Here is a 27,022-nt window from a genome sequence, read left to right as displayed (position 1 = left end):
CATGGTCATAACCTTTTCGCTAGCCATCGGAATGGCTCCCCGTTCATCCTACTCTTCCTCCACAGCCAACCCTGAGTAAATGGGTCACAGCAAAAACGACACCCCTTAATCACAACTGTAATGACTTCCGAGGCGCGTCTTTGCGTGCTGGAAATGCGCCCTCCGCTTCAAAATGGGCTCGTCCTGCAACTCCTCGACCACAACCTGGCATGAAAAATGTAGCCGTTAATGTACACTCTCGTCCCACAACTCCTCGATCGCGACCTGGCAGGAAAAAAGTGGCCGTTAACGTATACATTCCTACGACAGTTTCCGTTGGTCAACTAGCAAGATTATTAAATGTGCGGCAGAGTAAGTTACTGAAAACTTCATGAGGGTTACCTGGACTCAACAATTACAGCACTACTTCAACGCAAGATGGTCGACGCGGGGATGGCAGCTGAGGCATCATACGATCATGGTTCCGCTCCTTGCACCCCTTTCCCGCCGAATTACTGATGCTTTGCTGTAGTGTTGACGTCCGATTATGCTGCCCTTCTTGCAGAAGAATTTGGCCGCAATCCTATCATTAATGATGAAGCTGCTTTTGATATATATCCTCCGTACGTAGTCTGAGATATCTGATGTGCTTGTATACTCATGTAACCTTCAGTGCTCCACATCCCGACCCAACTACCCTTCCCACACGCCCACCTATCATCACTATTATGGGTCACGTTGACCACGGTAAAACCACTCTTTTAGATACCCTTCGTTCAGCGTCTGTTGCTGATAATGAGGCTGGTGGTATTACGCAGCATATTGGTGCCTTCTCGGTCCCTGTCAAGGGATCCTCTAGTGGCACAATTACATTTCTTGATACACCCGGGCATGCTGCTTTTTCTGCAATGCGCTCACGTGGTGCTAGTGTTACGGATATGGTTGTTCTTGTCGTTGCAGCGGATGACGGTGTTATGCCTCAGACAAAAGAGGTTATCAGGCTTATCAAGGGAGAGCAAGGCAAGGTTGGGGTTGTTGTGGCTATCAACAAGGTTGATAAACCAGAAGCGGATGTGGTGGGTTTTTTCTGGCTCGTCTTGTTATGTAGCTTGACAGAAGGGAACTGCAGGAAAAAGTTCAGCATGCACTTCTTGCTGAGGGCGTCCAGCTGGAGGCATTTGGGGGAGACATTCCATCCGTTGAAGTGTCTGGATTGACAGGACATGGACTGACTGATCTAATAGACACCCTGTCATTGATGGCCGAGGTACAGGATTTGCGTGCAGAGCAAGATGGGCCAACCTATGGGCATGTCATCGAATCGAAGATGCACAAAGGTCTTGGGTAGGTTCAGAAGCGTTGTTTCGTGCTAGATTGACCGCCCATTCATTTGCAGGCCCACTGCGACAGTTCTGGTCTTACGTGGATGTTTAACTCCCGGTGCTCACATCCTGGCAGGCACATCCTTCGGGAAAGTCCGTCTGATGTCAAATTCATCCGGTGCACCTGTCAAGGCTGCATATCCTGGAATGGCCGTCACCGTCTCTGGGTGGCGATCACTTCCGGGCGCAGGTGATGAAGTTGTGCAAGGTAGCGAGGGCGACGTAAAGAAAGCTCTTGCAAATAGAGTTAGGAAAAAGGAAGTGGAAACGGTTTTGATTGACGCGGAGGCAATTAATATTGCACGCGCTGCAGAACGCGAAAGAGTCCGGAAGAAAGAGGATAAGAGTCAAGATATGAGGAATATATTAGATGGCGGTCCTAAGGAGCTCCGGCTGGTGATCAAAGGTGATGTAAGTGGGAGCGTCGAGGCCGTTGTGGGCGCGCTGGAGGGGATCGGGAATGAAAAGGCTTGTGTCAAGGTCGTATCCACTGGAGTGGGTGATGTCACGGAGGGCGATGTAATGATGGCCAAGGCTGCTGAGGGTAAGGACCCCGATTTATGTGGGGCCCAGATGCTGATACTGCGCATATAGGCATAATCGTTGCCTTCTCGGTCAAAATTCCACGTTCAGTGGAGACTACTGCGGCACAGAACCATGTCCCAATTTACTCGTCCAAAATCATCTATCGGATCATGGACGAGGTCCGAGACCGCGTCACCGCATTGCTACCTTGCACCTATGAGACCAAAGTTACTGGGGAGGCAACCGTTTTACAACTTTTCGATATTCACCTCAAAGGGAAGATGACTAAGAAGATTGCAGGTTGCAGAGTCAGTAATGGCACCATCGAGAAGTTGAAAGGGGCTCGAGTTGTTCGCAATGGTCAAGTAATCCATGAGGGTGTCCTCGATGCACTTAAGCAGCACAAGAAGGATTTGCTGGAGGTGAAGAAAGGTACTGAATGCGGGATCAGTCTGCAGGACTATGAGGAATTGCGCAATGGCGACTTGATACAGATGTATCAAACGATTGAGATACCTGGCGTATTATGATCCGGGATGTTTCAAAGTTGAGACTATGGTATTTTTATCTTTACACTAGAATTTTAGACTAGACTTTTTCCATTGATCCCCCTCAATCTTCTAATCGACTCTATTTGTATTTTGCTCATCAAGCACTAGATCTTTGCCCCCAATGGTGCCCGTTCGGCCACCTACACCGAAAGTCAAACTGATGTTGCCAAGATCACGGGTTGTCTTTTCGAGTAAAGTCCAACTCCTGGTATCAAGTTTCTTGAGGACCACTTCGACCTTCGTATTATAAAATTTGTACGAAGACCCATCGGGATTCACTGGACCAAAAAGAATGATTGTACGGCGGAAGCGCTTGGGTCCAGGGAGATAGAGGTCCAAGTGGATTTGATTGTCCTCTATCGCAACAGTGCTCTTTTCCTTGTCCACTTGTTTGGCAAACACAGAGATGTGGACCTCCTTTGGTGTCTGATAATGGTCGACACGGCAGTCAGTGAACTGCTCCACCTAAAATGACACATTAAATCCAGTCCTTCAAGTGATAAAGTGACGGAGAGAGAGCAAACCTGAAGTTCTGTACGCTGCTTGGGCGCAAACACGTGGCGCCCCTTTTTACACCCCTCAATCTTGAGGAACTCATCGAACTCCAAGACACGTCGTTTACAGCATATGTAACCCTGTGGGTGGGGATTTAGCCTCTCATCGGTGCGGTGCCCACATGACTGACCTTGCTTCCTTCATGAAAGATGGGCTGAAGTCTTGAGTCAGCCGACAGGCGAGCCCACCATTAACACCATCAACGTACAACAGCTGGGTGGTATGTGCAAACAGTTTCATCGCCATCTCCAATTCGATTCACCTCATCACTGACAAAAGCAGTACCGCAACTTCTGCGTTTACACACAGCGCCAGGAGATACGGGCACGTTGAGATCATCTTCATCTTCAACAACAGGAGCTTCTACAGGTGGGGGAATGGATGGCTTAGGCGGCGCAAGCTTCGGTGTGCTGGTCGAATAAACCTCCGCTCCGTCTTTTGCCTCCTTCACGATAAGATTGGAGGCGATCGAGGACGTCTTTATAGCAGGAGCAGGTACTTCTGGGGCCTTGTCTGTATGCGACGAGACCGTACATCCCTAGCGATAAAATCGTCAAGACACATTGCTGCGATGACTGAAGGCCCGCGGACTACTCACAGGTACTTTCATGAACTCGTCAAAGTCCAAGGCTGGCTTATTCACATCGGAACAACAAGACCACGACTTCAAGCCTTCATGGAAGACCTACAGGCTGGACTAAACTGTGATGATTCGACGTTAAGATGTTACAGCGGCTCACAGGTGCTCCAGAATGGTAGGTGCAGCTGGACGGATCATTAGTAGCTAAATCGAAATCCTGGCCACAGCCTTTTCGTGTACAGCGCGGCATTTCGAGTTGAATATGAGTTGCAATCAAAGTACTCGGGAACCCTGGGGTGTGCACGTTCAAATTTATCGCTGTTTCAAGTATCGATCGACGAATTGGTTCATTCTAGTTCATTCTGCTAAGTTGCTTACATAATCGTTTCAGATCAGTATCTGGTGATTCTACCAAATACCACATATTCTCGTCTTGGCCAGCCAGCACGACCCGCTACGACATCCGACTGCGCGTATTACACCCCTTCGGAAGCTACTTATCGACGAGTATATTCTTGCTCTATTTAATATTGACATTACAAATTTGTACACACAATTATGGTGGCATTTTACTAGTATTTATGCAAAAGACTCCATGAAGTGGTGAGGCCCGCTGAGCTTGGCAGCGTTCATTAGTCTCAGCGTTTCTTCGCGATGCCGAGCAGTTCTAACCCCGAGTACTCAACCATACACGCCTACCCCCGTGCCCTGACTGTTTCACGTTACCCTTATCGCTCCACACTCACACCCTCAGATGCGAGGCGCGGGTCAAATGGACTGTTTATACAGGGAGTCCACTACATTACTATTTACTATCTACATAACAGGGCACAGAACCACACGTGAATAATAAACGATTTCTCTTGCAGGAAAGAATGGCTCATAAGAGGTTGCATTATAATTATGGAAGGGTCGACGGAGACCTTGCCAATCAAAGCGGACAGCATCTTTTCACAGAAGTGCAACGATCCTGTGGGACACTTATATTACCGCACCCTGCGGATCACAGCCATACGTTATGGCGGAGTCAAGATATCATGACTCTGACATTAAACCGAGTGCTCGGCGGTCTCGATATCATTGAATGTCGATAGAACGGGGGTCAATCACGAACAAGGTGATCCTATTCTGCGCTGCGATGACGAAATTTGCATTGGCACAAAAGAAGGACATGATCTATGCTGCCTATGCAGGCTCTTGATCATCGATCATAACGAGACGATTCACGTCATGCAGGATTCCCGGATTTCGCACCATAGACAACAAGTCCAGTGGCTTATCGGGAAAATACAAGGATTCGACATGTTTCGGATATGGGTAAGGCTTGGACTGATATCGCCACAACACGAGAGCAGGCCTGCCATGAAAGGTGTCATTAATTTGACGGAATGAACAACATTGCGGACTATAGCAAGCTTTATACTTAGTAAGCTGATTCACAAAGAAGGTCAAATGACTGAACGTTCGGTAAGCAGCAATCACGCGGCTGTAAAGTAACCAAGTGTATGCGAGGCCTGGAGGCCTGGCCAGTGGCGATGTTACTGAATGCTTAAATGTTCAACGATATGATTTAGGCCCCGCTCGTGTCCACTCGCACAATCTGTATGATATTATCAGTCTTTCGTGTGGTCCGAAGGTATGCAGAGCGGCCAGGGAGCATGTCTTTATTTTGGCGCCTCGGTCATGAAACCAAAAACCATTACCAGGAACATGAACTTGGCCTCGTTAAGTAGCAGGTTTGCCGCCTTGAAGCAATCTATCGTAACTGTCATTGTTCCATTAGAGGTTGGAGTTCCATTGTGACAATGGAAGCATTTCCTTGAGCCGAGGTTCTCAGAGCTATAAGATCCAGGTGTCAAGCGTTCTCAGACCGTGCGGCAAGGGCCGCAAAGCGCTCCGATACTGCCATAACGCTCGTGTCGTTGCCGATCAGTAATTCGCCCGCAGAGTTGTGGAAGCTCCGCAAATCGCATGGGAAAGGAAGGATCACGACCGAACAGCAGGAGCATGGAAAATTGGCAATGGGATGCTACGCCCTATGATCCTGACTCGACAATCAGTGCGTGTTTACGCTCCTTGAGTGGATACTTACTTACTCCTCGGGGCGCAGCAAGCAGGGCTACAGAAAGACTGTTAGCGCCCGGCGATGCCCCTTGCAGTGAATTGTATTGTACTATTCAATCGACTTACTTTATATGCTTTCAAGTTTAGTGATATGGCTCAAACAACGCAAAATTTTCGCACCGATTTGCCCCCTTTGTTCGCAATGATGTAAAAGTGAATGGGAGAAAATTTGTGTCTTCACGAGTGAGTATCTGAAGTTCGGATTTATTAAGATAAGTTTCAAGGAGGGTCGCATGCTTTAAACGCGGTTCTACGAACTCAAATAGCACAAGTTAGCACTCACTGATGCCGCAGTGCCACAAGTTGATGCTGTGCAGCCGCTAGTGCGAAGATCGTACGTACGTAAGACGATCGACCTTTTGAGTTGGACTTCCCTTGGCTAGAAACATCGTAGGCAGAATACTTAGGCTTATTAGCGTCTATCGGTAAAATCTGCACATGAATTCACCTCTGCCGCTGGCAAACCGTGTTGTTTATCACCAGAAAGGTACTCACTCGTTGTGAGAAATACGGTGAGAAAATGGGGTTACGTTGCACGATTCTAACCTGCCTGCATGGGATAAGTACCTGGGATACATCTTATCCACACGCCGATCGTAGTTCTGTCACGACAAACCCGGTCCGAAAGCCTCCCATACCAAAAAGCCCAAACCCCATGGGCCGACTCGAGCAAGCGTTCGGACGCCGGAATATATCCGACGACGAGCGGTAGGCATCTCCGGCCTTTCGCTGCCCGCAGTCGAAGGATCACGGAAAAATTGTATTATCCCATCCCCACGAATTTTCTGCACAATCACGAATAGTGAATGTTTCAGAGTGGGATCAACGGTTCGTTCTGATTGAATTGTGCGCCTGGTTACGTCCCATGGTCTGCTGAGGATCTCGTATGCCAAACCCGCCGATGCCCCTCCTGCCACTAAGGTAATGCCATGAATGGCACGTGGAAAATGGCGGCCGAAGAAGTGTTCCTCTGGGGTCATCGATAAATTTTGGATAGTGCCTTGCGCTGCAGCTTTGGAAGCTAATGCCACTCTACGAGTGATTTCAAATATCATAAAGAATGCAGCAAAGCCTGGACAACGATGAAATCTCAGAAAGTGCGGGTTGTGACTCATGGAGGTATTACCGCAAACATCTTTGGCACATCCCCAACCCCAACCATCCCACCCCCGACCAGCCATCTCAGAAACCTCCTTCATCCAATGCCTGACCTGTCTTATCTCTTTTATATTGTCCACTCTACTGGCAGATCTTGGGGGTTCGGTTCCTCGGAAGACTTCTTGCCACGCATGAGACCATCCTCTACCGGTGCCACCCTCAATAATAAGACGGGTATTCTCTACAGGAGCCGCGATTAAGGCTTGCGTACCCCCAGCAGCAGCGCCCGAAAGCGCAGCGATTAAAGTTGGGTGCGTCCCCAGACGCGCTTCCAGGTAATTAGATGATTCTGTGTAGGTCGTCCACAGAACAGTACCCAACATCGCATTTGCGACCATTGGCGGCACAAAATGTTTTGGGATCACCATGAACTGTCAAAGTCTGATTAAAATTAAAGCAAAGGTATGAAATAACTACCAAAGAATACTACACCTTGCTTTTTCACGAGCGTGGATATGTACTGGACACTTAAAGATGCCCCATGCTTATTAGCATGACCACGAAGAGAGTGCCAACCGCTCACTCAATGATGAGCGTTGTCAACGAGACTATTATAAAAATATCCAGACAGACAAACCTTTGGCTGGTCGGAATAATCGTACCGGGCGAGAAAAGTAAAGTGCTACTCCCCTTGTGGCGGTCCTGGCGAGTGCTGCGTACAACGAATTGCCTTGTTGTTCTTTGGATGCATTGTCCTCGAGATTTGTCGACATTCACACCAGCTAAGTTGCTGAACCCCGAGAAGTACCGTCAGACAAGTTATCGCTTTCTGTGTAGTCGGTAAAAGGTAATACTTCATGCAGCGGAGCTCAAACTTAGAGTTGACAACCAGTGTCTGCAAACTGGCTGAGTCACTCTGCATCCATTCCACTCTTGTATGATTGACACATCAACTTTTCATCTTACATCTCTTGAAGTTCGTGGTCTGGTCGAAGATGTTCTCTGCCAGCTATAGACGATTATTATACGCACCGTTGTCACGCGAAATGCACACCTTACGAACCAGGTCCGCTGGCCTCCCGGAAGGATTCAAGTTTTTCCCGGAATTTCTGTCCCTCTCCGAGCAACGCACAATGCTCTCCGCCGCACTCTTTAAACTCGACTCTACCGAAACCAAACACGCTCGGAAGAAACGGAGGGACTTCCTTGCCAACCACCCGCAGGAGCATCGTGTGATTGAGGACATTTTCCTTCCCGACGCATACTATAATTTCCAAGAGGTTGCATATCGTATTCGTTGTCAAGAGTTTGGCTGATCAATAATTACAGGGCCATTATGATGGCGTGATACGACATTATCGTGAGATGCACTTGTCATCCTGGCCGGAGGATCAGAATCCGGGTCTTTCGTGCATTCTAGCTCGTTTGCAAGGGCTATATCCAACCTCGAACATACAAACACATCTTCTACACCTATCATCCGCAGGGGAGATTCTCGAGCATGTGGATAATATAGAAGCCAGTGGAACTTGGATTCTCGGTGTCAGCCTTGGGGCCGCCAGAATATTACGGATGGAGTCGACAAGCAACCCAGAAGCGTCCTTCGAGGTTCTACTCCCATCGGGTAGTGTTTATTTGCAAATGCAAGTGCAGTCGATATGCCTTCAGCTTGAAGCTAAAAGTCAAAGTAGGGACAGCGTGCGGTATGACTATAAGCACTCTGTACTAAAAGCGGGCGGTGACATCAAGGCTGGCCAACGAGTCAGTATAATGATCAGAGTAAGTGGATTGTTCTTCACAGATATGGCGCATAATATTTTGTCACGCTCAGGACCGAAAGGAAGTGCCTACATTCAACACATAAGTGAGCTCGTTGCATTTTGATGTCTTTACTAAGGAGGAAAGCACATTTCCATACTGGTCTGTTAGAAGGCTATTTCTTCAGCAACGACACACTTGCCAATCCGGGACTGTGTCGTCGTATGGTCCGATAGACAGGCACTGGCGATTTTACCGCATATTTCATTCAACTAGCGCCTTTCCTTCGGGCTTCCGTCCTGTTTGGACTCAGCTTGATCTGAATATTATGATTTCCTAATGTTGTGCTAGAAGTACGACAATTACACTATCGCTTATACTCACTATCTGATAGGAACATACCAAGCTCGAATGAAATCGGTGCTCACAGCAATTTAAATGCAGCAATACTGTTCGTTACGGAGCATGCATTTGGGGTGGAATGGAGATGATATGTCACAGCAATCCCTGCGAAAAAGCGTGGCTCACAAAATTACCGGCACTTGCGAATAGATCGAGGGGATAAGTTTGTGTTGATATATATATACACATAGGTAGGAGTTCCGAGTCACTGAATGAAAATTACCTTATTTAGACCTTTGTGCACGTATCGCCAGATCTCAATCACAGATATTGCCATGTATACCGAGACTTATACTATTATAAGTATCGAGGTGAGCTGTAGGACGGCATTGCGTCCCGTCGGTCCTCTCGCAAGACAAGAAGTGCTGTCACATCAAGATGTGTTTAGTGCACTGTGAAAGTTTTGTATGACCTCAAGAATAGTGAGTTTTTCCGACAGCCGATCCTGTCTAATTTATGTAACACATACACTTGCTCAACGTTCCCACAGTCGATCTCGTTGGACATACATAATGATACTGCGCAATCGTGGCGCTACGTATTACTAGGATAAGTGTCATTGTAGCGGTCGTAGCAAGCACGTAGAATTAGATTTCCTGATCTAGCAGCGATTCTCTAACATAATAATGCACATGTAAATTACGTTAGAAACTTCTTCACAATAGTGATGTAGACGCAATTGAACCGGCATGCTGAACGACCAAGTTAAGCTCGAGCTTCTGCTACGTATCCACTCCTCGATCGAGTGCCGTTCAACAACTGACATACTAATGACACACCCCCAAAAATTTCTGGTTGTGTGTGTTTGCGACTTGATGCCCAAAATTTCTGCGAAGCGAGGAAGACGACAGCAGCCAGAGGTTAAAAACGGCCTATCCGGTTCTAGAAGGTCAGTTATTGCCACTTGCCAGGCCTAGAGGGTATATCATTTGATTCCAGATAGTATCTTTCCACGAGTCTTTGTCGAAGGAAACCCCCGCGAACCCCGATTTATCCTCGCTTTATAGCAATGACGTGGATGTTTTTTTTTTGCTTCCGCGACGAAACCTACCCATGCTCTGTTCATTCTGCCTAGTCACCGGTCACCAGTAGTCACCCCAGTTGTGCGGGACAATCATGAACTGTTTATTGGAAAATCAAAGACATGCATTTTCTGGGGCTGCAAAATGCTCTCGCCGGATTTATCAGTTCCCAATCCCTTGGTAACTCACATGCCACGCGACCTTGGAAGGCAGATCCCAACAGATTGATTGATCCCAGGATCTCCTTGACTAAAGTGCAAGAAATCGATCGCAGATATAAACGGATGAGTTACATGTGCGACGAGACGAATGAATACAGTACTAATGATGCGATGATCCTGTAGGTCCATGAATGTGAGATGTGCAATAAATAACTCTATGTGGGTGGGCTCTATAGGTTGTAAATCTCATTGGTTTACTTTTACAAGGCTGGACACCCTGAACGTATTATTAGAAAATGACATCACTTATGAATCAGCGGAGGACACCCACGGTAGCTGTGCGTGGCCTTCTCCATCTACCTTCACCACCACAATCTGGGTGCCCTATAATATGACTCATGAGAAGAATGTCTTCTGAGATGATGTAGAATTCCTACATCGGCCATACGGTTGGTAGCCTGCACAGTACCGTACTTGATTTCACCGCCAGATGCCCAGTAGAAGACTCGAGTGCCATTCTAGGAGTTCGGTCAGGATGAGTGTCAAAGTCAGGTAGGATGCAGCAGCTTACTGGGAAAGCGTTCATAGCCAAAACAGTAGAAACCGCACACAAACGTTGAGTGTGGAGAAGTTGGGGGCTGAGAGAAACATGATACCGTCCTCCTGTTTTATATGCAGTCTGTATGCAGATTAGTTCAACGCCTTCGCTCGGTGATAGGGAATTCAGGCTAGCCCTTCTTTCTGAGAAACCTGAGGAGGGCCGTGTCTAATTTGTCCCATATGCCGCTGAATGGTTGGATTGTGTGGAAATGAGCGAGGTCGCTTACAGTGAAGGAAACCTATAGACACGTTAATTAGGTGGCAACCCAAGGAACAATTGCCGAAAGCTTTACTAATTTCATTTGGATTTGGATGGATGATATCGAGATTAGTCTCGCCGTTCGAGAATCCGATGAGGCTGAACTTTAAATCAAATGCGATGCTTGCCCGTTGAGAAGGGTCATGAAATTTTGAATGAATGAGGTCTAAGAAGCTGAGGTACAGACCCAAAAGACAACCCTTGCCTCGCGGCTAACACGTAACAATCCGTGCGCCGCGCACGCAGACTGTGGAAGGTGCACGGGCTCAATGTTATACCAGAGCAAATACGCACAGGTAAACTGCCACATGTTAAATAGTTCCACTTCATCAACTAGTAGCGTAAATGACAAAGGGTCGCAACTCACCCTACTCCGGATCGTCATGTTGATCCTCGGAGTCGATCCGTCAGAGCTCCGTTTCATGAATATGAAGTCGAATATTGAGAACTCAGTGGACCCTCATCTTTGGATCTCCAGCAATGTGCCACGAAGAAAAGTATCATGCCAGGCAAAGGTACAGAGTTCAACCTACAACCTTCAAAATATTGATACCAGCGTCAAACCAGTGTTTTAGGTAAGATGAGTAATAATCACATTGCATTCGTCACAGGTCACGCTGTCACATCTTCAGCCCTTCTTTGTTCAAGAACGCCAAGATGTCTGTAATCCTTGTCACTGGATCTTATGATCATGAAATCAGGTTCTGGGAAGCATGGAGTGGGATTTGTTCGCGTACTATAGCAAGATCTGGAGAGTCTGGCGTGAGCAAAACGTTTTACCATTTTACGTCGTCAAGACTTATACAAGAATTAGCAAGTGAATCGTCTTGCCATCTCACCCGAGTAATCTCATTGTCCTGTTTCTTCATGTATGAATTTACTGATAGATTCATTTTATGTTAGCAAACGCCTTTTGGCTGCAGCAATTCACAAAAAGGTCTACATTTATGAGATTACCAGCACCTCCTCGACACCAGTGCGCGTCCTAATATTTGCTACCATCTCCATCTATTTATCCCCTTTAGCTAACGTGCCTAGATGCACATACAAATAATGTAACCTCCGTGTCCTTCCACAGCGAAGGTAAGTGGTTGGTGACGGGTAGTGAAGACGGCACCATCAGAATATGGGATCTTCGGTGGGCGGTCTCACTATGACTCCTAAAGCCTCAGGCGCATAACATCCACGCAGAAGTACACAAGTGCATAGAACGTACGATAACGGTGCCCCTGGCAAGTCTTATCCCTTCTTTCATGACTGTTGCTGATCCCTCAAACTCCCAAGTGAATGATGTCTGTGTCCATCCAAATCAGGGAGAACTCATATCATGCGACCAAGCGGGTTGCATTAAGCAATGGGATTTATCCGAAAATCTCTGCTCGCACGAGCTGGTATGTTCAGAACAAGGTTGCAGTCGTCATTGGTTGACATCCTATCGGAGACGCCTGCAGGCGATGTTCCGATTCGGTCCGTCAGCTTGGCATCTGATGGCTCTTGCCTAGTTGCAGGAAATAATAAGGTACTATCTACCTTTTGATGATTCGCTGTTTACATTCTTGGCGTAGGGCAAATGCTACGTCTGGAAAATTAACGAGGAGAAATCAGATCTACCTCGTTACCAGGCAGTGACAAAGTTCAGCGCCCATAAGAAGTACCTCACTAGGGTGTTACTAAGTCCAGATGTGAAGTGAGCGCATTTGAGCTACCGATTTAGCAAAGTCTCTGAAGGAGAGGCAGATATCTTGCCACGTGTTCTGCAGATACCACCGTGAAGATATGGTCTATATCACAAAATTATGAATTCAGACAAGAGAAGGTTCTTCAAGGCCACCAACGATGGGTTTGGGATTGCGCATTCAGTGCTGATTCAGCTTATCTTGTTACAGGTGAGAAATTCATTCATCTGTCGACTCTATAATTGCCTTATGTATCCACTCAACTCTTAGCGTCCTCGGATCACACTGCCCGGCTCTGGGAGATGGCATCTGGAGAGACTGTGAGACAGTATAATGGCCATCATAAAGGCGAGTCGTTGTGTCCCAGTTTACGAGGAAAGCTGAAGGACGCCTCCAGCGGCTGTTTGCTGTGCACTCCACGATGGTGCTGGATAGTTTTTGTACGTATCCAACACTATCTACATCGACCGCTCTGTTCCACCAGCCTGCGAATCTACGAAATAGTCATATTTATCGCGATACTCAATTCAGTTTTTATCGGCGAGTACTCTTTAGGGTGCCGTCGGCCTGTTATTTTGAGTCGCCTGTAGAGATGTGACCGATTTTCGAACTTCCAGAGACTTCTGCATTCGCTTCGACGTTCGGGCTTACACATACGACTTCCCCGGGATTGATATCAAGTAAGCTGCAACAGGCAAGGCAGCGCTGGCGCTGAGCCATTCTCTCCTTTAATCCTCTAAGGCGCAATGAAGTAAGTCCTCGGTCTTGGTGATGCTTCTATGCTCCATATTCAGCAACGCGTCCCTCTTGGTAAATCAAATATTGCGAATTGCACATCCTTGAATATCAACCCAATCAGGGAAAGATGCCCACACCAACTCCGCGTCAGTTGTTTCTCTGATTATTTGATGAGACAGAACTCTGATTCACATCAAGCCCATCTGCATCCAAGATTCTGGAGCATGGCAAAACATGGTACCATCAGATCTACCAAAAGATGGGACTTTGGTCAGTTCTTACCTCATGATCATGTCCGCAGAGCAGTGCTACTCCCCAAATTTTTAAGTGCTTCTCTCGGTCCTAAAGTGGATACGCGTCTTCCCCCAACTATCATCCGGTCGGAAATAATCAGTTAACGGCTGGGTCTCATTATCACCGGCACTGTCACGAACCTCCTGTGTGTTGCGTCCCTTTCCCAAGCGTTTCTTATGCCTTCGACTTTGGGGTCGCAACAACCATGAAGAACTCCTCGGTATCGGAGAAGGAACCGATAGATCATATTCGTGTGACCATCGTACATCCCCTCTGGAGTTCCTTCTCGTCTTGCCAGCTGACCGCAGCTTGGGCTGACACCTGAGACCCAAGCAAATAAAAGTCCGCGACAGGTGCTAATTAGGGGGACATATTCAAATTTAATGCATTCATAATATGTCTGGGGATATGGATCACAGCTGTCCATACGACTTTTCTGACCGTGTCTCAGGTGTGACCTGGTGTTCGCGGCCCGCCTTCGTGCCGCTGGAAAATATAGGACTGTTCGGCCGAGATGTCTTGAGTTGGCACCATCAAAGTTCGCAGACTTCGATAGTTGAATCAGTTTATCTTTGCTCAGTGATCAAAGGTAGTGATCCGTAGCAGTAGCAAACGGATCAGCAACCAAGCACGACTACTGCACAATTGTATTCATCTCAATATCTTATGTTGAAGCGATACGGCCGGTCAAAGTGGGATTCGAGTAGTGCTCGACGTTATAAGACTCCGTACAATCAAAGGTAACATCGTGGATTCATCTTTTGCTGAGTTTGGGCCCCCGGGTCCGAGGCTTTGCTTGCTACTTACGTGCAAACACGAAGACCGTCATTGGACTTTGAAGTTGCTTCCTCAACATTTTCAATGCTTCGTTTTCGTGGTCTCAAGCATCGTCGTCCTTCGATTTTCAATCGGACCGTGCACCGATATACGGTCATCATCAACCCCCGCGTGACTCATGAGCAAATATGAGGCCTAGGTGTGAGCTGTACCACTGTAAGAATTTTTTCATGTTCATATCGAAGAATGAGCGGCTTAGCAGGATCCATTATTCACATACGTGGGTATCAGGGACTCCTGCCGTTGGCCGTTGGCCCGGGCATCAATGCCACCGTTACCGGCATGGCGACAAAACTCGCCCAAAGGACGAACTGGTACGTAGTCTCCCCTAGTCGGACTCATCAAAGAAAGATAGTCGTTTATTACGAGGTATCGTCGGTCCTTGGCGGTCAGTGCACGCGCGCTCATGCCCAAGGCCGATTCAACACTTTGAGAATATTGGCGCTGTCCGAAGACTTACTGTATCCCCGACTCTTAGGTCATCATTTAAACGCAAGTTAAACCGTACTTGGACTCTGAATCACAACCGACCACAACTACAGAGGCTTCATTGCCCTGCTTACATTTCCCTCCACTCACAGGTTCATCCGAGCATGGAAAACACGTTGGCGGAACTGATCAGAGGATGTAGCTGGGTCATATATATATGACCCATCTGCATAAGATAACATGATGCAGGCGTGAACATGAATATCCTCTTGACCTCGTTTGAGGCCGAACTCGACTTTGCTGCATCACCACCACCGCCATTTCGCCTTCTCGGATGCCTTTGTAGCAATTCAAAGCTTCGAATGGTAGTGATGAAGCATTCGACTTCTGATGGCTTCATATCATATACTTTGAGATGTGCTCGTGAAGTCACGCTTTCACAATAGTTATAGTCCTTTTTATTGCTGTGAAGATGAAGATTGCTTTGAGATTTTCGAGGAAACAGCATATTCATAACCCCTGGTTATAACCTTTGTAAAGGCAGATTCTCGTCGTGCAATCCATGAATCATCTGCAGTCAGAAAGCTTTGATGAAAATCTGCAGAGCTCAGATCTTCACCTCAGCGTGGCCCTGACAGTGATCGTACCGGTTAATCAAGTTCTTCGCCCGTGCCATCTTGTTCCTCGGGTTGATCGAGATTCGGACAGCCAAAATAATTTTATCTTGATAGGCACATCGACTTGGAGTTGTTTGAGCGCTTGTCATGTCAACAAAGAGCCACACAAATTCAATGGAATACATACATCAGTACACACTGACGCCAGATGTCGAAAAACTCTTTGCCGTAAAGCTTCGTGATGGGGAGGAACTTGAGGAATACAAAAAATCAAGAGCACGCGACTGCCCGTGGTAGGGTCTGGAACCCCGAGCGCTTCTCGGATGGCGGACGTGAGATTCGTGAACTGGTGGTGTCAAAGTAACTGGGGAATGCGATCTTTTGCACCTTCGCAATTTCCTTAACCTTGTCCAAGATTTCTGGCTTGCTAGCTGCAGGACCACGTCGGTGCCCCGTTCTTGTAGTCCACAGTGCGTCACTCCTTCATCGTGGCTGGTGTGAAGTACTAGATCCATCGTTCGAAGGTCCTTGATATTGAATTCGTGGCATTGTTTCCCCTCAACTTGGAATGGGAGGAAGTGCTTGTTTCGGTCCCAATCGTGAAGCTCGAAGCGTTATAAAGCATACCACAGCACCATGAATTGCGGGAGATCTTGACTAAAGTTGATGCCCGAGCACTGAACCAATCATAATACCAAATCCACATGACACCGCCTGAAAAAGTTGTGGCAAGTGCGCGGCCAATCACAGACGAACAACTCCACCGACGACGATCATATTTAGCAGACAATTGACTGCAAAGTTGGACGCAAACAGTTTGGGTGGCGTACAGGCGCTCTGTGTCGTTGATGTCGTGCAATATTTTCTGAAGCGGCTGACCGTCTTCACGATTAGGATGGCAATAGGGTGAATCGTCTCTGTCAGGATAGAGGTGAAGGAACATGGGAGGATATATTCTTTCATCCTTATCCTGAGTCTGACGGTAGTGATGTTCCGGCCCGGCTTGGCCCAAAAGCCGCGGCTTTGGCCTGGCCTCAGGCAGCTCTGGCCTGAGCTGCGGCTCGAGTAGGGAATTTGCGATTCTGACAAAGTGAGCATGAGCAGGTCGCTGTGGAACGATTCAACCACATGACTCACCTGCGCGCCTCAGAACGCAGTTTTGACCTGCGCATATATTCCATGAATGTTAGATTTCAATAATGAATCGCGGCAGTCGAGAGCGGCGGTGAAATGGTCGGCGGCTTCTTCGTGACATGCGCCACCTAAGACTTTGATTCCAAGTTGAACGTGTAGATATGCCTGATGTGCAAGTTGTAAAGATGAGTGTTGATGACCAAGCATAGATGATACTTACTTGCACGACACGACATACGAGAATGTCGGCATGTGGACAACCGGTAGTGAGTTCTTTGAGGAGTAGGTTTGCCTCGTCATATTGATCTGCATTGAAGAGCGCGATGGCCTAAAGTATGCGATGATGCGGGGAGGACGTCAGGCAAATGCAACATACTTTGATTAAGAGCAGAGTTTGTGAATCTTGGTCCGTGTACATTGATGCAACATCAAATGCTGCCCTCGCATCTGGGACACGGCCTTGTCTGTAGAGAGCGATACCCTTGGAGAAATAGCCTGTCAAAGAGGGCTGAATGCTAATGGACTATGTAGGCTAGGGCCAGGGTGAGCGAGATTTGGAAGGGGGTATATGAGTCGGTGGTGCCGCTGAGGAGGGATTCTAGGTGGAGCAAAATCAAGCGGAGCATGAAATCGATTATGCTTGATACTCCGAATTACATTAACACCATTAGCGCTAACTTAAGCCCCTCATGCCGACTAACGAGTTGAAGTTACCTGTTGAGCTGTGGCTCCTCGTTTTCGCTTTCGGCAAATTCTCCTCTAATGACCTAGCTGTACTCTGCAGAGTGTGCGCCGGCCTCTATCACGCAGTAGTTGACTCTCTGTATGAGTCTATCACGGTCGACAACCCGGACGTGTGTACCACGCTCGCAGAGTGTCCCCATCTCGCAGAGAAAGTCAAATCTTTCGTATTTACATATCCGACAATAATGGTCTACGACGGTCCCGAGGTGAACATAGATAATCTCACGTCGGCCCTCAAAAATATGACTTGCCTCTCAACACTCAAGCTTATCTATTCCCAAAAGCATGGATACTCGTCCGTCCTTCAGTACTGTGATGCCGAGCTTCATGTTTTTCATTGTACCTACCGTGTCAACCGCCGACTTCTAAGCTTTTTGAATAGGCAGGATAGCATCCGTGATCTTGCTCTCACTGGCATGCCCACACACGATATCTATCCCGAAAGCGAGGAGATGTTTCTTCCTATGTCTCTGCCACTTCTAACAGAAATCTCTGCCAACTCTTGTTTTTTAAAAGCCCTTGTACCTGGACGCCCAGTTCACACTGTGCGTTTCAAAGGCCAACATGTACACGACAGTGGGACGCGGCTCAGCGACTTCATCGACCCCTCCACAGTACCTGTCAAAAATTTGGGACTTGATTTCATGATTTGGCTGCCGGCAGAAATATGCTGCACACCACTTTCCAAGGACATTGAGGAAATTACGCTGACAGGTCTGGTTACTCAGGTCAGCGATGCTGGTTGAATTTATAGCAGGGTTGTGACTGACAGCCATATAGCGCCTAATCGGACTGCTTCGGAATCCCTTTATGGAGGCAGTATTTTAATCGCATGATAGCAGACGCACGGAATTTAAAAAGGCTTACGTTCTGGTTCGAGGGAAAACGCGAAGACACTCGTCCATGGGCTCAATTTCTCTTCCTGGAGTTCTATGATACACTCACGTTTGGAGCACATCTCATGCGTAGTTGCCGGACCACACATTTCAAGGTCATTCGACTTCTCGTCGGGTTATCTCCCGATCTCGCATGAGGACCATAGAACCCGTGGCCATAGGGCCGCGAATGACGTTAGGGAGCTGATGCCGGTCCCGGTCCTTTGTTGCAGGAGTGAGGAAAACCTTTGCGATGTAAATTGTGAATTCAACGTCACATTCGTTTAATTTTTGTGCTCTAGCCTCTCCCTGCCACAGCGGCATTCATAATTTCAGTGGCAGGATTTTTAAAAATCCCATTTATTGTCTTTGGGCAGCGCCCGATGTAGATTATACTTTTGTGTAATCGATGGTGACATTGGTGTAATTATGAACCGGCCGTTACTAGGTGCATCGTACTTCCAGCTGTCGCCCGCTTGACCGTTACACCAAAAGGCAGTGATCTCGTGTTTCAGTATCGCGGACAGTATTATGGGAACTAGTACGTGAGGACGAAAAGATGGCTGGGGAGGCCTTCATTTTACGCTCGATTGGAGCGGATGTGGTGATCCAGGCGGTGTCACTGTCAAAGGACGGTCTCCCGTATGCTCCTCACGGAGACCTATTCCGTCGAAGCTTACCGCATGCGGAGACCGAACTTCATCGAGGCAATAAAGGGTGAGAAATCGTCCCTGACTCTTGCTCAGTGTAGCACTGTCGAAGCAGAACCTGAAACAACTTGAACATCCACCATATTTATTTATGCGCATGATATATCGCATGGCATCGTAGCTCTGAAACTTGATCAAACTTTCGTATCCTTTGCGCGAGTGCCGCCAGCGGGGCGGGGAGACAGACAGGCTTTGATCGACTTCCCCGTAGCCATCGGAATGAATCGGGATTTTTCGGCTCGTCTTTCACGTGAGCCCCCTAATTTTAGTAATTTGGTCTGACTCCTGTCACTAGTGTCAAGCTACAAATTCGATCGTTTTGCTCTCTAACTCTGACCATCATCTCCCTGTCCCCTTCAGCGTCTTTGATCAAAAATCAAAAATCTTTCGTCTTTTCTAGCTCATTATTGTCATATTCGTTCGCTTCTTTTCCTATGGCAAGGCCCCCTGTTCCTTCCGATCATCATCATCACACAAGTTCTCTACCCCTCGTTGCTGACGAGACGTCCACGGCCGATAATGGCTTTCATGCCGTAGAACGTGATCCTAACTCCTGGGCAGGATCTCTTCCTGCGAACCAGGGTCTGTATTCCAACGAGAATGAGAAGGACTCATGTGGTGTGGGTTTTATCTGTCATATCAAGGGCGAACATAGCCACAAAATTGTCTCTGATGCTCGTCAATTACTCTGTGCAATGACGCACAGAGGCGCCACTGGTGCTGATAGTCGTGACGGTGATGGTGCTGGTGTCATGACTGGAATTCCCCATCAGTTTTTCAAGCGCGAAGCAGAACGGGATATCGGATGCACTCTTCCTACACCAGGCGAATATGCCGTCGGCAATGTTTTCTTCAAGGCAAATGATCCCATTCAACTGCAAACCAACCAATCTGTTTTCGCCAATATTGCCAGCCAACTGGGCCTTCGGGTTTTAGGCTGGCGTCAAGTTCCGACCGATGGCACGATCCTTGGTCCTGCTGCAAGCAGCAAGGAACCTGCGATTTATCAGCCTTTTATCGTCCTACGCGACCATTACGGTCATGGAATCGATAGTCAAAATGGACCTTTCGATGCCAAGCATTTCGAGCGACAGCTGTACGTTTTGCGCAAGCACGCTACGCACACCATGTTTGTGACTTTAATCTGCTTAGTTCATGTACCAAGCTTAACACCTGTCTGCGAATTTTCTTTTTGTTGTATGAAGTACGCTTGCCAACGGCTTTTACGTCTGTTCTTTGTCCTCGAAGAACATCGTATATAAGGGACAGCTCACTCCCCCACAAGTATACAATTACTACCATGATCTCAATCACGTCCTGTATCGTTCGCATTTTACTTTGGTGCATTCTCGATTCTCCACAAATACGTTTCCCTCTTGGGATCGAGCTCAGCCAATGAGATGGGCTGCTCACAACGGTTAGTGATCTGCACCTGACGCTGCCAGGTAAGCCCTGACGTAGAATCCTTAGGTGAGATCAACACCGTGCGCGGCAACAAGAACTGGATGCGAGCTCGAGAAGGCGTACTTTCTTCTACTCATTTCGGCGATCAACTCGACTTGCTCTATCCCATCATCGAGACTGGTGGATCTGACTCTGCTGCATTTGACAACGTGCTTGAGTTGCTCGTCGTCAATGGTGTTGTCACGTTACCCGAAGCTGTCATGATGCTTATACCCGAAGCCTGGCAAGGTAACGAAAGCATGGATGTACAGAAACGCGCCTTCTATAATTGGGCTGCTTGTCTTCAGGAGCCTTGGGATGGTCCTGCCCTGTTCACCTTCAGCGACGGCCGATACTGCGGTGCGAACCTTGATCGAAATGGTCTAAGACCATGTCGCTACATCGTCACCAATGATGATATCATGGTCTGCGCTTCCGAGGTTGGCGCGGTATTCATTCCTCCTGAGAAGGTAGTTCAGAAGGGACGTTTAAAGCCTGGCCGGATGCTGTTGGTTGACACGCTTGAGGGAAGGATTGTCGATGACAAGGAGTTGAAGCGCAATACTGCTGCTAAGCAGAATTTTGCTTCGTGGGTTGAAAGCCACGTCCTTCATGTCCCTAATATCATCAAGCGCATCATTCGTAGCAACACTTCTCTAGACACGATCATTGACGATTCGCCACTAAGCAGTGACCCTAAGCTCCTTGCGTTCGGCTATACCGTAGAGCAACTTAGCCTTCTAATGCTGCCTATGGTAGACACTGGCAAGGAAGCGTTGGGTTCCATGGGCAACGACGCTCCATTAGCAGCTATGGCTACTCAACCTCGTCTCATTTATGATTATTTCCGTCAGCTCTTCGCCCAAGTCACCAATCCTCCTATCGACTCCATTCGGGAAAGCATTGTCATGTCACTCGAAGCATACGTCGGCCCTGAGGGTAATCTCCTCGAAATGAAGCCGGAACAGTGCCACCGCATTCTTCTACCTTCTCCTTTGATTTCCTTGCAGGAAATGAACGCCATGAAGAACCTGAAGCTTGCATACACAGGGTGGCCCTCCATCACTATTGACATAACGTTCCCAAAAGAAGGGGGGCTCCCAGGATATCAGCTCGCATTGCAACGTGTCTGCAGCGAGGCATCCCAAGCCATTGAGGATGGGATCAAGGTCATCATCCTTAGTGACCGTGCCACAGGGTCAAACCGTGTCCCTCTATCCGCGTTGGTGGCATGTGGTGGCGTTCATCACCACCTGACACAACAGAAGCAGCGTGCCAAGGTTGCCCTGATGGTAGAGACTGCGGAGGCCCGTGAAGTCCACCACATCTGTGTTCTGGTTGGGTATGGAGCTGACGCGATATGCCCATGGTTAATGCTGGAAACGATTCACAAGGTTGCACGAGAGGGTCTGTAAGTTGGATACGTCTATCGAGTTTCTTCTTGCTAATCAAGCAATGTTTCACAGTATTAAAGGCGAGAAGACCGTGAAGGACCTCCTAACCAATTACCACAACTCTATCGATAATGGTATCCTCAAAGTGATGTCGAAAATGGGCATCTCGACACTTCAGTCGTACAAGGGCGCTCAGATCTTTGAAGCGCTCGGTCTTCATAGTGAAGTCGTGGACCGCTGCTTTATCGGTACTGCATCTCGCGTACAGGGGGCCACGTTTGACTTACTTGCTGTGGATGCCTTCGAGCTTCATGAGCGTGGGTGGCCTTCTAGGGAAACTATCTTACCTCCAGGAATGCCCGAATCGGGAGAGTACCACTGGCGTGATGGAGGCGAAGCACATATCAATGATCCCGCCGGCATCGCCAATCTGCAAGATGCTGTTCGTGAGAAGAACCAAACCGCCTATGATGCGTACGCTCGTAATGCGAATGAACAAACGAAGAGTGTTCATCTGCGTGGACTTCTTGACTTTTGCTATGAGAAAGCTACCCCTATTCCTATCGAACAGGTCGAGCCTTGGAATGAAATTGTTCGTAGGTTCGTCACAGGTGCTATGTCATATGGATCAATCTCCATGGAGGCCCACTCCACGCTTGCTGTCGCGATGAACCGTCTCGGCGGTAAGTCGAACACTGGTGAGGGCGGTGAGGATGCAGAGCGCTCTCAGATGCTCCCAAACGGTGACACTATGCGTTCTGCTATCAAGCAAGTGGCATCCGGTCGTTTCGGCGTCACCTCCAATTATCTGGCGGATGCTGACGAGCTTCAAATCAAGATGGCTCAAGGTGCCAAGCCGGGCGAAGGCGGCGAACTTCCAGGACACAAGGTTTCTACATCTATTGCTCGCACTCGTCATTCTACGGCCGGCGTTGGGCTTATCTCTCCCCCACCCCACCACGACATCTATTCCATCGAGGATCTGAAACAGCTCATATATGACTTAAAGTGCTCTAACCCCCGTGCACGTGTCTCTGTAAAACTTGTTTCCGAGGTTGGCGTTGGCATTGTTGCAAGCGGTGTTGCAAAAGCAAAGGCGGATCACATCCTCATTTCTGGTCACGACGGTGGTACTGGTGCATCCCGCTGGACTGGCATCAAGTATGCTGGTCTGCCGTGGGAGCTTGGCCTCGCAGAAACGCACCAGACACTGGTCTTGAATGACCTCCGTGGTCGCGTCACCGTCCAAACTGATGGCCAGATTCGTACCGGTCGTGACATTGCTATCGCATGTCTGCTTGGCGCCGAGGAATGGGGCTTTGCTACCACACCACTCATTGCCATGGGTTGTATTATGATGCGCAAATGTCACTGTGCGTGTTGCATCTTCCTGGCATGCATGTGCCGCAACTAACCCGTTTACTTCAGTGAACACCTGTCCCGTTGGTATAGCCACACAAGACCCTCAGCTTCGCAGCAAATTTGCCGGACAGCCGGAGCAAGTCATCAACTTCTTCTATTATCTCGCTGAGGAGCTTCGTGGTCACATGGCCAAGCTCGGTTTCCGCACCATCAACGAGATGGTCGGTCGCGCTGATATGCTCAAGGTTGATGAGAAGCTGCGCACCATCAAGACCGCCCACCTCGACCTGTCCGCTGTTTTGAAGCCTGCTTGGCAGATGCGGCCTGGCGCTGCAACTTACCGCGTTCGTCAGCAAGATCACAAGCTGTACATCCGCCTCGACAACAAGTTCATTGACGAGTCCGAACCAGCTCTTACCAAGGGTCTTCCAGTTCATATTGAGTGTGACGTCACAAACACTGATCGCGCCCTTGGCACGTCGTTATCTCATCGCGTCTCCAAACTGTATGGGGAAGAAGGGTTACCGAAGGATACTATCCATATCTGCATGCGCGGTTCAGCAGGACAGTCCTGCGGTGCCTTCCTTGCGCCCGGCATTACAATCGAACTGGAAGGTGATGCTAACGACTATGTCGGAAAAGGCCTGTCTGGTGGGCGTCTCATTGTTTACCCTCCTAAACAATCGACTTTCAAGGCAGAAGAGAACATCATTATTGGCAATGTTTGCTTGTACGGCTCTACGTCGGGCGAGGCTTTCATCCGAGGTGTCGCTGCTGAACGTTTTGCTGTTCGCAACTCGGGGGCAAACGCTGTCGTTGAAGGCACGGGTGATCATGGATGTGAATACATGACCGGCGGTCGCGTTGTGGTCCTAGGAACTACTGGGCGCAATTTCGCTGCTGGAATGAGCGGTGGCATCGCATATGTGCTCGATACTGCTCACACTTTCGCATCGAAGGTCAATATGGAGATGGTAGAGCTCGGAAAGGTCAGTGACCCGCGTGAAATCGCTGCATTGCGTGGCCTCATCGAGGACCATCGTCACTACACTGGCTCTGAGGTTGCCGATCGCGTCCTCCATGACTTCCACCATCTGCTCCCGCTCTTTGTTCGTGTCATGCCACTTGACTACAAGCGTGTGTTGGAAGAGCAGGCTGCCAAAGAGAAGGAGGAAAAGATGAGGCTTAGTGTTATCGACTTAGTCCCATCTCGTACCGCTAGTCAAGTCGATCTTGCGTCGGAGGGACTAGAAGATATCCTCCTGCCGAAGGAACCAGCAACGATCCATGCTCCTCCCAAACGCCATGAGCCTGCAGTTACAGATCTAGAGGATTCTACTGTCGACGACTCGACCACAAAACATCGTCTTCACAAATTGGACAAAGCTCGAGGCTTCATGAAGTATCACCGACTCAACGAAGCATACAGACCCCCTAGAAAGCGTGTCAAAGACTGGAAAGAGATCTCGATCCGCTTGACTGAGAGCGAGTTGAAGTATCAATCCGCTCGATGCATGGACTGTGGTGTTCCATTCTGTCAGTCTGACACAGGATGCCCGATTTCAAACGTCATTCCCAAGTGGAACGATCTCGTGTTCAAGGGCCAGTGGCGCGATGCTCTTAACCGACTACTTTTGACGAACAACTTCCCCGAGTTTACTGGTCGTGTCTGTCCTGCACCTTGCGAAGGCGCGTGTGTACTGGGTATTAATGAGCAACCTGTCGGTATTAAGAGCATCGAGTGCGCCATCATCGACAAAGTATGTTAGCCACATATTTCATTGTTAATATCGCTTATTTTGAACAATTAGGGCTTCGAGATGGGCTGGATGACCCCTAATCCGCCGAGCTTCAGAACTGGGAAGCGAATCGCGATCATTGGCTCCGGTCCTGCTGGTCTAGCATGCGCCGATCAACTTAACAAAGCAGGACATCTCGTCTCTGTATATGACCGCAATGATCGCATGGGTGGTCTTCTCATGTACGGTATTCCAAAGTGAGTCGATCATAATCAGATCATCATGTCGACTATCCTGACATACATTAGCATGAAGCTCGACAAGAACATCGTACAGCGCCGCTTAGACTTGATGGAAGCCGAGGGGATTGTGCGTCTTCATAACCCGTGTGATTCATAGTCTCGCTAATCGTTTGAAAGACCTTCGTACCAAATGCTCATGTTGGGGTCACCGTTGATGCTCACGCTCTCCGAGCGGAGAATGACGCAGTTGTTGTGTGCACGGGAGCAACGTGGCCTCGCGATCTCAACATTCCAAACCGCAATGTAGACGGCATTCACTTTGCCATGGAATTCCTTCAGGTTCGTGCTTCGCCTAAATTTAATTGAAAATTTCGAATGCCTTCTTTAGCTCAACACCAAGTCCCTCCTGGACTCAGAGCTGCAGGATGGATCGTACATTAACGCAAGGGGTAAAGATGTTATTGTCATTGGTGGTGGTGATACCGGTAACGACTGCATTGGCACATCCATGCGGCATGGCGCCAAGTCGGTGACAAACTTTGAGCTTCTGCCCAAGCCTCCAGGTTCGCGTGGCAGAGACAACCCTTGGCCGCAATGGCCTAGGTCAGTGCTTCCAATTTTCGCGAATGCAATAACCAATCTCATTCAATCTTCCATCAGAATTTTCCGGGCCGATTATGGTCATACCGAAGTTGCTGCGCACTTTGGCAATGGTGAGTGATCTTTGCCGTCGGTTGACGTCTTTCCTCACTCTGTCTTAGATCCACGGGAATACTCTATTTCCACAAAGGAATTCGTTCTTGACGATGCTGGGAAACTCAAGGGCTTGAATACTGGTGCGTCGTGACTTCCCGAAGACTTTATCTGATACTGATTCCTCGCATCTCGGAATAGTCCGAGTTGAGTGGACCAAGGATAGTAGCGGGCGATGGAAGATGGAGGAGGTGCCTGGGTCTGGGAAGTTTTTCCCTGCGCAATTGGTTTTCTTAGCTCTTGGCTTCCTGGGTCCACAGTCACAAGCTCCCGAAGCCCTGGGTATTAAGCAAGATGTCAGATCAAATATCCAGACACCTCCAAAGGTTTGTTCTGCAACACTTATTATACTTTCCTGAACTTAACGATCCTTGCAGAAATACACGACAAATGTCGAGGGTATCTTTGCGGCCGGTGACTGTCGTCGTGGTCAGTCATTGATTGTATGGGGTATCAAGTAGGTGGAAATCTTGCCTCAAATTCGAGTAATAATGAAGATATTCTAGTGAGGGACGGGGTGCTGCTGCCGAGGTTGATGCTTGGTTGAGTGCAGGGTCCACACGTTTACCTAGTGCTGGCGGTATTAAAACCAGGGTGAGGACTTACCCACGATGATCGTGACTGTCTGCTGATATTAATTGCACCAGACTTTCGTGCCTCCTCCTAGCAATGTCACAAAGACGGTCGAAGTGTCTGCTTGAGCGCCGCGGTGGACGGCTTCGCGTTTTCGTCTGATAAATTTATAGGAATCTTTGTATCCATCTATATCATTGTACAGTATTCCCTGACAGTAGATCCATCAGCAATCTATTTTCGTTCATAGCTCACAGTCTCTCACAGAGGGTCACCTCCTCAGCCTATGTGTGGTGGAAAAACACAAAAGCACCGTATGCTGGCCTTGAACTTCTAAAGTGTGACTCGATGTGACCACTTCGACGGAAAAACGTTGCATCAAGGCAGGGCACGATGCATGTCGCATGTCTCCTTTAACCCCTGGTAATTCAGTCGGCTTCAGATTATTACCTTATTTGACAGCCTT

General features: G+C 48.4%; 9 protein-coding genes across 9 annotated transcripts; 5 read left to right on the top strand and 4 right to left on the bottom strand.

Annotated features, from left to right (window-relative positions):
* Positions 1-209: 209 nt before the first annotated feature.
* On the top strand, positions 210-2,416 carry F5891DRAFT_951558 (initiation factor 2; the record flags this gene model as incomplete). Its single annotated transcript, XM_041375050.1, has 7 exons — positions 210-351; positions 401-460; positions 512-602; positions 653-1,055; positions 1,109-1,323; positions 1,376-1,905; positions 1,956-2,416. The coding sequence occupies 7 exons, from the start codon at positions 210-212 to the stop codon at positions 2,414-2,416; spliced, it is 1,902 nt and encodes a 633-aa protein (XP_041226352.1).
* A 45-nt stretch (positions 2,417-2,461) lies between these two features.
* F5891DRAFT_287312 (chord-domain-containing protein) lies at positions 2,462-4,186 on the bottom strand. The gene is made up of 6 exons (XM_041371212.1): positions 3,733-4,186; positions 3,591-3,677; positions 3,201-3,530; positions 3,123-3,146; positions 2,962-3,072; positions 2,462-2,902 (listed from the first exon to the last, which is right to left on the bottom strand). Exons 1-6 carry the CDS (start codon positions 3,820-3,822, stop codon positions 2,507-2,509), a joined length of 1,038 nt encoding a protein of 345 aa, XP_041226351.1. The 5' UTR covers positions 3,823-4,186; the 3' UTR covers positions 2,462-2,506.
* Positions 4,187-5,908: 1,722 nt separating this feature from the next.
* On the bottom strand, positions 5,909-7,641 carry F5891DRAFT_1164032 (uncharacterized protein). Its single transcript, XM_041365344.1, has 5 exons — positions 7,432-7,641; positions 7,285-7,376; positions 6,823-7,225; positions 6,145-6,768; positions 5,909-6,098 (listed from the first exon to the last, which is right to left on the bottom strand). The coding sequence occupies exons 1-4, from the start codon at positions 7,565-7,567 to the stop codon at positions 6,302-6,304; spliced, it is 1,098 nt and encodes a 365-aa protein (XP_041226350.1). The 5' UTR covers positions 7,568-7,641; the 3' UTR covers positions 5,909-6,098; positions 6,145-6,301.
* A 199-nt stretch (positions 7,642-7,840) lies between these two features.
* Positions 7,841-8,658, top strand: F5891DRAFT_1188268 (uncharacterized protein; the record flags this gene model as incomplete). The annotated part of the gene is made up of 3 exons (XM_041366973.1): positions 7,841-8,074; positions 8,124-8,573; positions 8,626-8,658. The coding sequence occupies 3 exons, from the start codon at positions 7,841-7,843 to the stop codon at positions 8,656-8,658; spliced, it is 717 nt and encodes a 238-aa protein (XP_041226349.1).
* Positions 8,659-10,443: 1,785 nt separating this feature from the next.
* Positions 10,444-10,723, bottom strand: F5891DRAFT_1188267 (uncharacterized protein; the record flags this gene model as incomplete). The annotated part of the gene is made up of 3 exons (XM_041366972.1): positions 10,444-10,521; positions 10,575-10,655; positions 10,709-10,723. The coding sequence occupies 3 exons, from the start codon at positions 10,721-10,723 to the stop codon at positions 10,444-10,446; spliced, it is 174 nt and encodes a 57-aa protein (XP_041226348.1).
* Positions 10,724-11,619: 896 nt separating this feature from the next.
* On the top strand, positions 11,620-13,249 carry F5891DRAFT_1031793 (WD40-repeat-containing domain protein). Its single transcript, XM_041361629.1, has 11 exons — positions 11,620-11,758; positions 11,811-11,839; positions 11,900-11,972; positions 12,022-12,134; positions 12,188-12,228; positions 12,281-12,387; positions 12,438-12,515; positions 12,562-12,683; positions 12,734-12,882; positions 12,943-13,020; positions 13,070-13,249. The coding sequence occupies exons 1-11, from the start codon at positions 11,654-11,656 to the stop codon at positions 13,105-13,107; spliced, it is 933 nt and encodes a 310-aa protein (XP_041226347.1). The 5' UTR covers positions 11,620-11,653; the 3' UTR covers positions 13,108-13,249.
* Positions 13,250-15,960: 2,711 nt separating this feature from the next.
* On the bottom strand, positions 15,961-16,997 carry F5891DRAFT_287022 (uncharacterized protein). The gene is made up of 3 exons (XM_041371211.1): positions 16,942-16,997; positions 16,725-16,886; positions 15,961-16,669 (listed from the first exon to the last, which is right to left on the bottom strand). Exons 2-3 carry the CDS (start codon positions 16,766-16,768, stop codon positions 16,093-16,095), a joined length of 621 nt encoding a protein of 206 aa, XP_041226346.1. The 5' UTR covers positions 16,769-16,886; positions 16,942-16,997; the 3' UTR covers positions 15,961-16,092.
* A 397-nt stretch (positions 16,998-17,394) lies between these two features.
* Positions 17,395-18,375, top strand: F5891DRAFT_286801 (uncharacterized protein). The gene is made up of 2 exons (XM_041371208.1): positions 17,395-18,193; positions 18,246-18,375. The coding sequence occupies exons 1-2, from the start codon at positions 17,411-17,413 to the stop codon at positions 18,291-18,293; spliced, it is 831 nt and encodes a 276-aa protein (XP_041226345.1). The 5' UTR covers positions 17,395-17,410; the 3' UTR covers positions 18,294-18,375.
* Positions 18,376-19,383: 1,008 nt separating this feature from the next.
* Positions 19,384-26,810, top strand: F5891DRAFT_1031771 (uncharacterized protein). The gene is made up of 15 exons (XM_041361628.1): positions 19,384-20,179; positions 20,256-20,467; positions 20,521-21,904; positions 21,960-23,260; positions 23,316-25,009; positions 25,061-25,245; positions 25,297-25,357; positions 25,408-25,569; positions 25,619-25,833; positions 25,891-25,943; positions 25,992-26,066; positions 26,125-26,309; positions 26,361-26,440; positions 26,490-26,577; positions 26,631-26,810. Exons 1-15 carry the CDS (start codon positions 19,485-19,487, stop codon positions 26,682-26,684), a joined length of 6,444 nt encoding a protein of 2,147 aa, XP_041226344.1. The 5' UTR covers positions 19,384-19,484; the 3' UTR covers positions 26,685-26,810.
* Positions 26,811-27,022: the final 212 nt, after the last annotated feature.

This window comes from Suillus fuscotomentosus (genome assembly GCF_016647785.1).
Source record: "Suillus fuscotomentosus strain FC203 chromosome Unknown F5891scaffold_25, whole genome shotgun sequence".
NCBI classification, from domain to species: Eukaryota; Fungi; Basidiomycota; class Agaricomycetes; order Boletales; family Suillaceae; genus Suillus; species Suillus fuscotomentosus.
This window is presented reverse-complemented; position numbering and strand designations above follow the sequence as displayed.